Here is a 12,774-nt window from a genome sequence, read left to right as displayed (position 1 = left end):
TACCTGAAACCATAAGCTCCTAGAAGAAAACACAGGTAAAGAGCTTCTCGATATGGGTCTTGGTGATAAATTTTTGGACAGGAAACCTAAAGCACAGGGAACAAAAGTGAAAATCCACAAGAGGAGCACATCAAACCCAAAGGCTTCCGCACAAGAGAGGAACCCCCAGGCACAAGGAGGAAGCCTGGGGACCAGGAAATGGTGCCTGTGAGTCACGCATTTGAAAGGGGTTCATGCCCAGAATGGATGGAGAAGGTACACAGCTCAACAGCAAAACACCAAGCTAATTAAAAGATGGGCAGAGGATCTTAACCGGAATTCTTCCTCAGATGACAGACAGGTGGCCACCAGCCAGGCAGAGGGATGGTCACTCATCACCAGGGAATGCAAATCCAAACCACGGCCGGAAACCACTACACAGCCCTTGGAATGGCAGTCATCAAAAAGGCAAAAAAAATAGCAAGTGTTGGCCAAGATGCGAGCAAGGGGACCCTCTCACACTGCGGCTGGGCAGGCAAAGTGCAGCAGCCACTCCGGAGAGCAGCACGGACAGTCCTCAGAAAGTTACAAATGCAGCTACTCTACGACCCAGGGACTGCACTTGGGAATGTGCCTTCAGAGGAAGCGGAATCTGGAGCTCAAAGAGGTGTCTGCACCCCCACATTCACCGCAGCACTACTTACAAGAGCGAAGACGCGGCCAGCCTAAGGGCGCACCCAGGGCGGACCGCAGACGGAGAGCGGCAGTGTGCTCACACGACGGTGCACGCAGCAACTGGACAAGAAGGAAATCTTGCCATCTGCAACCACACAGCTGGACCTCGAGGGCCTTAAGCTAAATGGAATCGGTCAAAGACAAACACCTCTACGAGGCATCTACAAACCCCTGCGCAGGCACAGAGAACAGGTCAGTGGTCAGCAGAAGCCGGGAGGGTGGAGGGAGGAACTGGAGGAAAGTGGCCACAAGTACAAACCTCCAGCTGCAGCTTCAGTGATTCCGGGGACCATAGCATACGACGCCCTGTGCTCTGTTTGAAAGTCTCGCAGAAAGTCCTAAAGTTCTCACCACAAGGACACACGTGGCCTTAACTTAGGGAGTGCGGGACCCCCGGCCCAACACCTGCTGGACCCCAGAGCCCTGTGCACCTCCCACGTGGAGCCCAGGACCCCGGGCTGTCCTCCCAGACCCCAGAGCCCCGCCCACCTCCCACTTGGATCCCAGAGCCCACCTCCCTTCCCGACTCTGCACCCTGGCCCACCTCCCTCCGGTACCCCAGACCCAGGCGAGCGTTGGCGCTGGGGACCCGGAGAGACCACCTGGGTGGGCTGGCAGGACTCCAGGGACCCGGGTATCTCTGGGATCTGCATCCCAGCCCCGGTGTTCAGGAGCCCTCGACAGAGGGGACAAGGCTCTGGGATGCGGTGGGGGAGGTGGACGGGGCTCTGGGCTCCGGGGGGAGGTGGACGGGGCTCTGGGGTCCCGGCGAGAGGAGGTCGGGGGTCCGGGGACTGGGTCCTAGAGCAGACTCTGGGCGCGTCTCGCCCCGCACCTGCGCCGCCCGGCTTTGCCCCCGGACCCCCACCGGCGTACCGTGCTGCCGCGGCGTGGCCATGGCGATCCCGGGAGCCCGGCTTCGCCCCCGCCGGCCGCTGCAGGGACAGACGCTTCCGGGTTCCGGCCCGCTCTGCCCGCCCACCACGGCGGCCGCGCCCAGCCGGGACGCCGCTTCTTTCCCGCTGGATGCCAATCAGCCGCGCTGCGGACGCGGATTGGCTTGTACGGGGCTGTGGGCGTGGCCGCGGGCGGGGGGGCCGCGGGTGCCTGGAGCATGCTCAGAGCGAAGTGACTGAGCCCGGGGCAGCCCGGTTCTCGGTTTTGGTCCTCAGGAGCAAGTCCGGAGGTGCAGGAACTCGCCCCCTGGGAGCCCTAGTAAACCCCATCTCCTCATTACCACTTCCTCATCAACATTCAAATGCAGAAAGGGAAGCATTTACTTTTTCCCCAGTTTAGTGACACATAATTGAAATACAGCACTGTGAGGGAGGAGTCAGCAGAGGGTCAGCGCGTGGGGGGGGTCAGAGGGGGGGTTCAAGGGAGGGGGTAGTGGGCGGAGCCATACAGAGGGGGTCAGGGGAGGGGTTCAAGGGAGGGGGTAGTGGGCGGAGCCATACAGAGGGGGTCAGAGGGAGGGGTAGTGGGCGGAGCCATACAGAGGGGGCCAGAGGGAGGGGTAGTGGGCGGAGCCATACAGAGGGGGTCAGGGGAGGGGTTCAAGGGAGGGGGTAGTGGGCGGAGCCATACAGAGGGGGTCAGAGGGAGGGGGTAGTGGGCGGAGCCATACAGAGAGGGGTCAGAGGGGGGGTTCAAGGGAAAGGGAGTCAGAGACCGGGTCAGCCGCAGGGTGTCCGCAGCAGGAGGGCACAGCCCAGCAGGTGGCTTGGTGACCGCCCAGGGTGTCACCTAGGGTTCTGGGGCCCCACATCAGGAGCCCTGGAGCTGCAGGGGTGGAGCAGTGCAGGGGACTGCTTAGCGCCTACCCTGCACTGGGTGTCCTAAGGGACCCCAGAACCCGGTGTGAAGCCCAAGGGGAAGAAGAGAGGCTGCCCATGGCCATGGCGAAGACCACCGCCCTCCCGGTCCCTTTCCCTGCGGGTCCACGTCCCCCGGTGGGGGTTCTTCCCTGTGCGCCCCATCCAACCCCTCGGCACCTTCTCTGGGACCTTGACTTCTTGTCTGCTCCTTTCTCGAATTTACTTCTTGGAAAATACATTTTCCCAGAGCCCAGAGACTGTCCGTGTCAGGCACTGTTCAGGGTGCTGCGGACAGGTCGTGAACACTCAGATGACAGGAGAAGGGGGGAATGAGGGGACACACAGCAGGTCATGGGACAGGAGCGTGGGGAGGCGGGTGGTCAGGAAGTTTCCGCGGGAACATCCTGAGGGCCAGTCTAGCAGCAAACGGAGCAAGGCTTGAGGATAGCGGGGCAGGAAGCACTCAGCAGCGGGAGGCACGTGTCCCCTGAGGCTCCCGGGGGACGGTGTCTGCCGCGGGACCGGGGAGGGCAGAAGCACGGATGCCGTCAGGCAGGAGACAGGCCTCCCTGTTGGGGCAGGGGCCCAAAGGAGGTTAAGCCATGGAAGGTCACCAGCCTGCCGGTGCAGAGGAGCCAGCCTCTCTGACCTCCATCTTAGAGAAGTCCCTCGAGGGAGCGGGGAGACCAGGTGAGTCCCTGGCACCTAGAGAGACCTTGGCGGCCAGCGTCAGGACGGTGGCTTCCCAGGTGGTAGGAAGCGGCCTCGGATTTCGGATGTATTTGACGACAAAGCAGAGGAGGTTTTCATGTTGACTCACGTAGGCTCTGAAGAAGAGAAGTGTGGCCTGTGTCCACAGTGTTCTGGAAACCAGGGGATGGAGTCACACGGAGGAGACGGAAAGCCCTGAGAGGATCACCCCTGGGGGTGGCATGCGGGACCCGCCCCGAGAAGGTTGAGGGACCTGCTGGACCCGGAAATGTAGGCGCCCATTCGACAGTGGACCGGGACTTAGAGTCCAGGGGACCGTGAGTCCGATAACCATTCACTTGTTCACACCGACAGACTCTCCTGCGACCAGAGTGAGCCCGGATGGGATTCATGCTGGACTCCGGGTGATGACGGGTCACTGTGGGCTCAGTGTTGTAGCAGAGGTACGATCGGTGGGGACGTGGACCATGGCGGCCGAGTGTGGGGGGGAGGCAGGCGGCGTATGTGAGGTCTCCGCACCTTCCCCTCAGTTCTGCCGTGAACCTGAAACCATTCTAGGAAGTTACGTAAAACATGTTAGTGCAAGAGGAGGGAGTACTCGCTGGACTAATGTCCTCGATGAGGCTGTGTCTTGGCCCTGTCCTTCCCTTCTGCCTCACCCCCCCAGCGTCCAAACCCACTCTGGACTTGGCGGCTTCACACCAAAATCTTCCCAGAAACCTCAGAGTTTCCTCCTGCCCGAAGTCCTGACTCTCGATCAGACCCGAACTTGAAAGAATTGACGGCAAAGTCAGCCTCTACCTTGTCATCTGGAGCATGTCTCCTACCTGACCTCCGGGTACCTGCCCCTGAGTCACAGGACCTCACATCCCCAGGTCCAGGGCAGGCTGACCAGTGTGCACCTGCCACCCGCTGTCTGCCCAGAAGGGCCACCTGCCCAGGTGCAGAGCCTGGCCAGCGATCCCTGTGCCTCCTGTCCCCCCCGCCCCCCGCCCCCTTGTAGCTGCTCAGAAGAACCAGAGTTCCCCCTGCTGCCTTCCTCGTCGCCCACTAGAATTCCTCCAGGATTTTAAAAAAAGATTTTATTTATTTATTTGACCCAGAAAGAGCAGGAGCAGGACAGGGAGAGGGAGCAGGGAGCCCCAACACCCAGGAGCCCGACGTGGGGCTCCATCCCAGGACCCCAGGGTCATGACCTGAGCCAAAGGCAGACCTGTCGCCGACTGAGCCCCCCAGACGCCCCTCCTCCAGGCACGTTGAACTGAGCTCCCCACGTCCGCTCGCGCTTCCTCAGTCCCACCCCTCCCGGTCTTCTCCTCACTGTGGCCAAAATGTCTTTTAGAAATCTCAGTGCCATTCAGAATCAGTGAAGTTAATCCGTCACTTTCAAGCTAAAGTGCAAAATTGCGGGGACATAGCAGTAGATGCGGAAGAGACATTCGACGAAACCCAACACTGTCATGACAAAAACTGTCATCAGACTAGGAACAGAGGGGACTTCAGCTTGATTAAGGGGACCTACAAAAACCGGCTAGCTACCATCATGTCGACCCCGCAGGTCATGCTGTTCCTCCCACCAGTCTTTCCCACGTGGCCACGCAAGTCCTGGCTCAAGTAACAAGGAAATAAAAGGTGTACAGATCGGGAAGGAAGACATGAAACGGTCCACAAACGTCATGATTGTCCCTGTTGGACACCTGCTTCCCTGCTCAGAACCCCACATCAGATTTTACTGAACACAAGGTACAACTCGGAGTCCTCCTGATGTCATTAACCCCGGACTGTTCTGTAGACACTTTCGTGCTGTCCCTTGCTCAAGTTCTGCTTAGTCGGACCCTCCCGAGCATGGAGGGGGGCGTCCACCTGCCCTTCCTCTTCCACCCCCACCCCTGCCTGCATCCTCATGCCGGCTCTCCCTTCTTCCTGCATCCCCTTCCCCAACCGCTCCTGTCTCGTCCGAATCCCAGCGCTTCTCCAGGGCTCTGGCAGAAGGTGCCCGCAGGCTTCCCTGTGGTTCCCTGTACGACCCCCTTGCACTCACCTGCTGTCCCCCAAAACAGGCTGGCTGGCCTTTCTAGAAGGTACAGGAGCTGCTCAGCCAGAACACCTGCAGCGGGGAGTGGGGAAACATCCGTCAGTCTGGGGGAGGAAGTCCGATGAGCACATGTCCAGACCTCCAAACCTCGCCCAAGCCATTCTGAGGAGCAGTCTACATGGTTCCTTCAGGGACCCGAGCCAGACCGAACACCCTTTCTTTACAGGGCGACCAGCGTGGTAGGGCATCTGATAAACTCTCCCTCCCTCCCTGTCCGACTCCGCCGGCTTCCTGGACTGACCTCCTGATGAAACCACCTGCCCCCAGCTCCATGGCGCACGGGGTATTTTCACCAGCGACTCCCTCTGCAGACCCAAAGCTCCCTGCTTCGGGGGCGGTTTCTCTGTTTGGCTCATGCGTTGAGAGACGTGACAGGCATTCAGCACACTTTTGTCGTATTTTATTGTGGCTGTGGTATGAGTGAGTGAACCAGTGGATCTCAAAAAGAGGGACAGGTGAGGACAGATATGGAGAGGAGGGAAGTGAGCTTTTAAATTAAAAAATGGACTAGAATCTGGGTTTCTGGTTGAAGTCCGGCACACCCGATCCCTCGGTGTCTGACCACAGAGACAATCAGAAGGTGCTAGAAACACCACAGAGAGTGCGATCGTGGACAGTTTCTGTGCTTCACTTTGTACCCACTCCCCTCAGCATTTAGAACTTCGTTGTCAAATAAAATGCGGTTGATGCGCGAGAGTGGTCAGTTTTGTGAAGAACTCTCAGGGAGACTTTTGTCCAAAGACCTTGGAATTACTGAGGGCACCCGGATGGCTCAGGGGGTTAAGCAGCTGCCTTAGGTTGAGGTCATGATCCTGGGTCCTGGGTTCCACCCCGCATTCATTCGCCTCTCTGCTCTGCGTGGAGTCTGCTTCTCCCTCTGCCATCCCCCTGTCCGTGCACTTGCTCTCTCTCTCTCTCCTGAATTAAATAAAATCTTAAAAAACAACAATAAAGGGCTTATAATTTCTGAAAAAGTCCGTCTTGTCCATTCCAAATACTTTTGATCACCGGATTCCTATTCTAATCCCTCTCACTTCGCTGTAAACAAACCTTTGTCCTGCGACCTCACTTTTGCCAGCAGCTTCCGGGGGCTTTAATCCGGCTTGGACTCCCCAGAACCCAGGCGGAGACTTGGGAGAGCCTGGTGTTGCAGGACATTACAGGGGGGCTCCCCGCCCTGCCCCGGGCCCAGGACCGCGAGGGGACAGCGGAATGAGAGCACCAGGCGTCCGGTGCCAGTGGAGCAGGCGTCACTCTGGCGGGTAACTCTGCTCCCCGGGCAGTGGGTCCTGGAAGGGCGTTCCCACGGATCTGACGACGGTGCATCCCAGTCTGGCCCGGTGGGCTCGGTTGTCCCGATCGCTCGGGTGGTCCACGCAACCTGACTCAATTCCTTGGCCGGCGTCCTCTGTGTTGCTGAGAGCAAACGCACGGAGGCGGCCAGACCCCACGGATGGCGCTCGCTGCCTCTGCGCGCACGTTTGCTGTGGAAAGGACGGCCGTTCCCCGCCGCCATAGTGCACCCTTCCCTGCGCACACCACGCCCGTCCTCGACGGGAAAGTGCGGCCCTGGGAGGAGGAGGAGGCTGGGCAGCAGGATGGACAGAAGCGGGACACCTTTGCGGTGACACTCCCTCGCCAGCGCCGGGCGCACGCACCCGTGCCCTTTGGCTGGAGAGCATCTGGCTCCGGAGCGGACTTAGGGTGCGCGTGTCGCTCCTCCGGATCCGGAGCGCGGGGCTGCTTCCCAGGAGCTGCGGCACGTGTGGGGTCCGCGCTAACTTCGCCGCGCTCGGGCTCCGGCTCCGGCTCGCGCGGGCAGCCTGGAACCGCGGGACCGCCCCGCGAGCTGCAGGCGCCCGGCGCTCCCCGCGGTCTCCCGCGCCCCGCCGCGCCCCGCGCAACAGGTGGCGTCCGGGGCGTGGCTTGCGCGCCGGCGGGCGGGGCGGGGCGGGGCGGCCGGGGGCGCGACGCGCAGGCCTGGGCGCCCCCGGGCGCGGGCCTGGCCCCTCCCCAGATGCCGCCGCGCGCCGGCCGCCCCCCAGTGCGCCGGGCCTCCCCGGGCGCCCAGTGCGCAGGCGCCGGCGGTGAGCTCCGACCGTGCGCGGGGCTCGAGCGCGGTTGGAGCGGGCGGCGGCGGCAGCGGCCCCGCGGACTGACGGACGGGCGGACGGACTGGCCACGCGCCATGTCGCCCTGCACCTTCTGAACTCCGAGCGCCCGAGGATGTCTGCGCTGAAGAAGGTGCGAACCCCGGGGGTCGCGGGGCCGGGGCGCGGGGTTAGGCTGCGCGTGGGGCGCGGGCAGGGACCCCTGGGCAGCCTGGGCACAGGGTCCCACGCTGCGCGGGCGGCCTCGTCCTTCGCTCGGGCTGAGCGCAGCGCTGGTCGTGGCCGGGGGTCCCCGGACCCTGGGCTCTGGGGCTCTGGGTGCGGTGCGGGCGCCGCGGAGGCGGGACAGGCGGCGCTCGGCCGGCGAGCTGGGGGAGCTGACGGAGACCGAGGAGGGGGCGGTGTCCGGCTCCCGCGGGGCAGCCGCGAGGGGACGGGGGCGCAGGTGGGCCGACCGCGATTGGGGAGGTGTAGTGAGGGCCGGGAACGGGGGCTGCGCCTGCGAGGGAGCGGGCCAGGGGTGGTGGAGGGGCCACTTCTGCGGGGTCGCGGCGGCTGCAGCGCGGGGAGGGGGTGGCCGCCGCCCGCTCTTCAAGTGGGAGCGCGAGCACCCGGCTTTTTTCGGGGTGGTTGCTAAGCGCGGAGCTCCCGGCGCAGGGTTTTGTAACCAAGCCTCCCCCGGCAGCGGCTGTTGCTGTTCTCGGCTCGCTCGCTAACGATCGCAGAGAAATAATGAGGATGTAATTATTGCAGCCTGCGCTGCCAGGGGTGGGGGCGGCAGGCACGGGCTCTGCGTGCGCCAGCAGGTGAGGCCGGGCGGAGGACGGTGCCCCAGCCCACCTGGCCGCCCTCCTTGCGCGCACTGCGCCCAGAGCCTTGGAGCCAGCTGGACAGGGAACCTGGGGTGCCGGTTAAGGGAAAGAGTTAGGAGAGGTCGGGAGGGGGCGAGGAGGCGAGGAGGTGAGGAGGTGGAGAGTCTCAGAGGTCAAGAGGGTCTGCAGGTGGAGAGGGGAGAGAGGGCCCACGTGCCAAGGGGAGAGGGCGCTGGTGGAGAAGGGATAGGGCCCAAGAGGCAGCAGGAGAGGTCTGCGGATGGAGAGTGCTGAGGTTCTTTGAGGGGAGAGGGCACAGGTGGAGAAGGGAGATCTGCAGGTGGAGAGGGCGCAGGTGGACGTGGGAGGGGGGCGCAGGCGGACAGAGGAGAGACATGCCCAGGGGCTGGAGATTGGCGTGGGAAACTCTAGCAGCCTCTCTTCCTGTGACTCTTGCACACTTGTCAGCTGCTGTGATTCCAGCCGCTCTGTTCTCTTCTGCCAAACCTATGGCGATTAGGGCTGGGTCTCGAAATTGGGAATTGGAGACTTCTCAGCGCCGTGGTTTTGTATTGATTACAAGTGAAGAATGGGTGGCCAGTTCTCCCTTGGTGGTGGTAATGCTGCCGGACAGGGCTGGCCTAGTTTTGGAGCGGATTGGTCTGTTCTCTCGGAGGCAGGAGAGCTCAGGGCAGGACTTCAGACAAGGACTCTCCCTGGGGTCCTGGGCACTTGCTGGCTGTGTGTCCTTGGGGAGCACTGCGTGTGATGGGACCTGGCTGACCTGGTGGTGACTTAGTTCTGTTAGGGACTGGAACATCCCCAGGCTCTCAGCACAGCCTTCGGGAGGCTGTGTAGCACGTCCAGGGGACCTCTCCCCCGCCCTGTCCCCCACAACTTGCAAGAAGCAACACTGACTTCTGAGGTTCATGTGCGTTACAACACCATTCTCATTTTTCTTCCTTCGCATTCTCTGGGTGGGTCCTAGGTAACCAACACATGACGAACTGATGAGAAAAAGTGATTTTTTGGCAGGTCAGGTTGTCACTCTGGTGTTCAAAAAAACTCATTAATCAGGATTTTCCAGTAGCCAAATTGCCTTGTGCAGGCACTGGGTGACTCACAGACTTGGCTCCAGCACTCATTGTGGCGCATGTGTACCGTTTCCTTTTAGATGATAAGACTTTTTCACTGCTTGGAAGTGAAACAAATTGGAATATTTGATGCCCCACATCTGGCAACACGACAGCAGACTGGGGGCATATTGTCTGCTCAGGCACATCTGGGCAGAGTGGGGACCTAATGAACGAAAACAGGGAGAAGAAAGTCCTGTCCTAAAGCTTGCTGCCCTTTTCTAGGTCAATGCAATATCCTGTCCTGGACGAGGAGGTCCGGAAAGGTGGGATTAACCCCTTCATAAACTCTCCCCAGAAATCTCTCTTCTCCGTGAAGAAGTCAGTAAGCCTTAGGCAACTTACTCTAGTGATTGGTCCTGTCCCAAATGCAGGATAATTGTAGGTTACAGGGCAAGCTCTGTGAGCGACAGGAATGCCACCTCAAATCATCCAAAGTGCCGAAGTGCCCCAAATGAGAGTTTTCTCCCCGTGGAGATGTTTTCTCTTCTCAGATAAGTGAGCTAAGCCAACTTTTCACTCTGTTAATGCCCTTTCCATCCAAGAGACTTCACGTTTATAGTAGAGTTGTCCAAAGTGGTCCTGCCCGAGGCAGAAATAAACATTCATTCTTTTACCACTATTTTTGAATGGCTTGGGTTACTGGTGATTTAGATGAATTACCCAAGGAGTTGAAGGACGTACTCTTTGAATATAGATCGTAAAGGGAAAATAAGCAAATGCATCAGGTATTGACCCTTGGAAAGGATGTGCCGCGGTCATTCATTGGGTACAATAAAAATAGATATGATTCATGCCGTCGGACAGATGGGAGTCCTCCAGAGCACTGCCAGGACGCCGGTTCTGAAAGCATCACAGGCTACTGTGCAGGAAGCTAGTAGGCAACACATCTCAGGCGGTTAAAGCTCCTTCATCCCCCACAGTCTTACGCACAAGCCCTTTGCACCCTGGGACCCTGTCCTGGCTGATCCGCAGCCTTTCAGAGGTCTCGTTTTGCCGGTGCCGTGAACACATGGAATCAGCAGGGGGCCCCGTGTTTCCTCATGACGGAAACACTCCTGCGCAGGGAGCTGGGCCTGGGGGCTTTGGTCCAAAGGGTGGGCTTGTAGGGCGTCCTGCACCTTTGGGGCGGAGCACCTGCCTTTCCGGCCTCCCCCAGTCCGGGCAGCTTCTTGCCAAAGGTGCCCGGACACCATGTGCAATCCCCGTTGTTCCTGCCCGCCCTTACCCTGCGCCCTGGCTCCGTCTGCTTCTGAAGAAGCTGCTGGCAGTGAGCCTCTCGTGGGCCCCGTCTTGGCCGGACTTGGTGCCCTGGGGGGGTGCCTGCCCAGCCCCCCGGCTGTTCCGACAGCTCCCCCCCACCCCGTGCGCCTCGGAGAATGTGCCTCCCCGAGTGGTTGCAGGAGGTCTTCTTGCTGGGTGCAGGTCATGCTGGTTCATGAGCTCTCGGCATTGCTGGGGGGGTCTTTGAGGAGGTGAACTCTCTAGACCAGCTTGTTAGGCTTCTGTTGGACGTCCCGTGCAGCACGAATTCGCCCTTCCAGGTGACTGCTGATGTCCTTCCGACGGTCACTTGTGCCCACCATTAGCGCTGCGCTGTGGTTGGAGACCACTGGGTCCTGAGACCTTGTTGTGCCGAAGCGCCGTTACTGCTCGAATTTCGCTTCTGTAAACCAGGAAATCTCCCCCAGTTTGAGCTGGCTTTTGTCCCTGAGAGTCAGGTGGAATATAGGGGTTTTAGCTCCTCCCAAATGTCCACATTAAAGCTCTCATCATGGTCTAAGTTTTGTCCATCTTGAGGTGATATTTTTGTTCGATATACCTTTTTGTGCGTAACCACAGGGAATAAAAGAATCATTCCGAAGAGGAATAAGCATTATCAGTCAGCTTATCCATAAAATCGCAGCAAATATTTTAAAGAGTAACTTTGTCAATGTAATTGGTCATTGTCTTTACAATGAGGTGTACTGTACTCTGCACAAAAGTAAAAATATTGAAATGATTCCCACAGGGCCCCTGGAGTATACATTGTAAGCCGGGCAAAATAAAACGATCCTCTTGTGCTACATGAAAATCTGGCCTTCTGATTTTGCAGAGCCCTGAGCAGCAGAACCCATGTTGGCAGCACAGGCGGTGACCAGAGTGTGGGCTCTGGAGTCACACCTGCGGGGCAGCCCGGGGGCCTCCGTTGGTTTGACCTCCATATACTTCAGTCCCTGTCACTAAGAGTGGGATGGATGCAATTGAGTTTTGTAGGCTTGTCACAAGGTTTAAAGGAATTGATGGGTGTAAAACACTTAGGACGGTGTGTCCAGTAAACACCCAGTAAGTGCCGACTGTTTCAGATCCCAGAGTAAACTGGGAACCGGGCTGAGCCATCCTTTATTGTGCGTAATGAAGCAATGCTCTGAACTCCCATAAACCTTAAGAATTTATTACTTCTGGTCGTCTTTTACTCGTTTTATCTATTTTGCCTCCTCTTTCCAATATTTTGACACAACTTAACCACAAAGGACAAGGCTACAAATGGTCGACAATCAGAGCAAACAAGTATGACAGCCAGGGGGTTAACATAATTCTTTGGGCGTCAAACTTGACTGAATTTCCTGTTCACCAAGTCCGTGAGGCCCCAAAAATGTTGGCCCTGACTTGATCACCTTCTCAGGGTGGACTTTGCATGCTTGTTTTTTGGTGATGAACCTGTCTTGGCCGAGGAGGAGTGGCCGTGTGGTCTGAATGTGACCCTGGGTGAATGGTGTCCTCATGGGTATGCTCTCCAAACCCAAGGCCATGTCCAGGCTCCGTCTCCCACCCACGCTTTGGGGAGCAGTACTCAGGCTTGGAGTAAGAGATCTGAAGCCATGACAGTCACTTTCCTGACCCCATAAGATCGGCTCGATAACCCTCACAGTGCCCCGACTGGTGTGCTAACGCTCACAGCGCGCCGACTGGCGTGCTAACCCTCACGGCGCGCCGACTGGCGTGCTAACCCTCACGGCGCGCCGACTGGTGTGCTAACGCTCACAGCGCGCCGACTGGTGTGCTAACCCTCACAGTGCACACGGTTACCCTTTCTTTCTCTCCCCGTCTCAGGACGACGGATTTGGGGGAGGTGCTGGCCTCGGGCATCCTTGGACCCCGTCTGTCTCGCTGTCTGTTGCAGCGTGTGAACGAGAGCAGGGAGCAGACGCTCAGCCTGGCAGACCTGACCTCACGTCTGGTTCCCTTCCCTCGTCCCCACAGCTCCTTCTGGGGTGTTCTAGGCTCTGCTCTCGGATCCTGTCCCTGCTTTGTTCCCTGTTTCCTGACTTGGCCACGAGCGGAATGACGCCACGCTTCTGCCCACACGCAGCCACTGCGTCTCTTCCGTGCTTTCCTCGC

General features: G+C 59.2%; 1 protein-coding gene and 1 long non-coding RNA gene across 2 annotated transcripts in view; one reads left to right on the top strand and one right to left on the bottom strand.

Moving 5' to 3' along the window:
• The window catches only part of ERICH1 (glutamate rich 1), a 62,192-nt gene extending 60,496 nt beyond the window's left edge, over positions 1 to 1,696 (bottom strand). Inside the window, exon 1 of the mRNA XM_013063642.2 lies at positions 1,591 to 1,696. Within this exon, the coding sequence (XP_012919096.2) occupies positions 1,591 to 1,612 (22 nt within the window). The 5' untranslated portion in view covers positions 1,613 to 1,696. The remainder of the gene's footprint in view (positions 1 to 1,590) is intronic.
• Positions 1,697 to 7,349: 5,653 nt separating this feature from the next.
• The window catches only part of LOC101692483, a 253,486-nt gene continuing 248,061 nt past the window's right edge, over positions 7,350 to 12,774 (top strand). Inside the window, exon 1 of the long non-coding RNA XR_006608451.1 lies at positions 7,350 to 7,581. This is a non-coding gene — a long non-coding RNA (uncharacterized LOC101692483). The remainder of the gene's footprint in view (positions 7,582 to 12,774) is intronic.

This window comes from Mustela putorius, unplaced genomic scaffold (genome assembly GCF_011764305.1).
Source record: "Mustela putorius furo isolate JIRA1106 unplaced genomic scaffold, ASM1176430v1.1 tig00000905_pilon_pilon_pilon, whole genome shotgun sequence".
NCBI classification, from domain to species: domain Eukaryota; kingdom Metazoa; phylum Chordata; class Mammalia; order Carnivora; family Mustelidae; genus Mustela; species Mustela putorius.
Note: the sequence above shows the minus strand (reverse complement) of the source record. Positions and strands in the feature narration are given on the sequence as shown.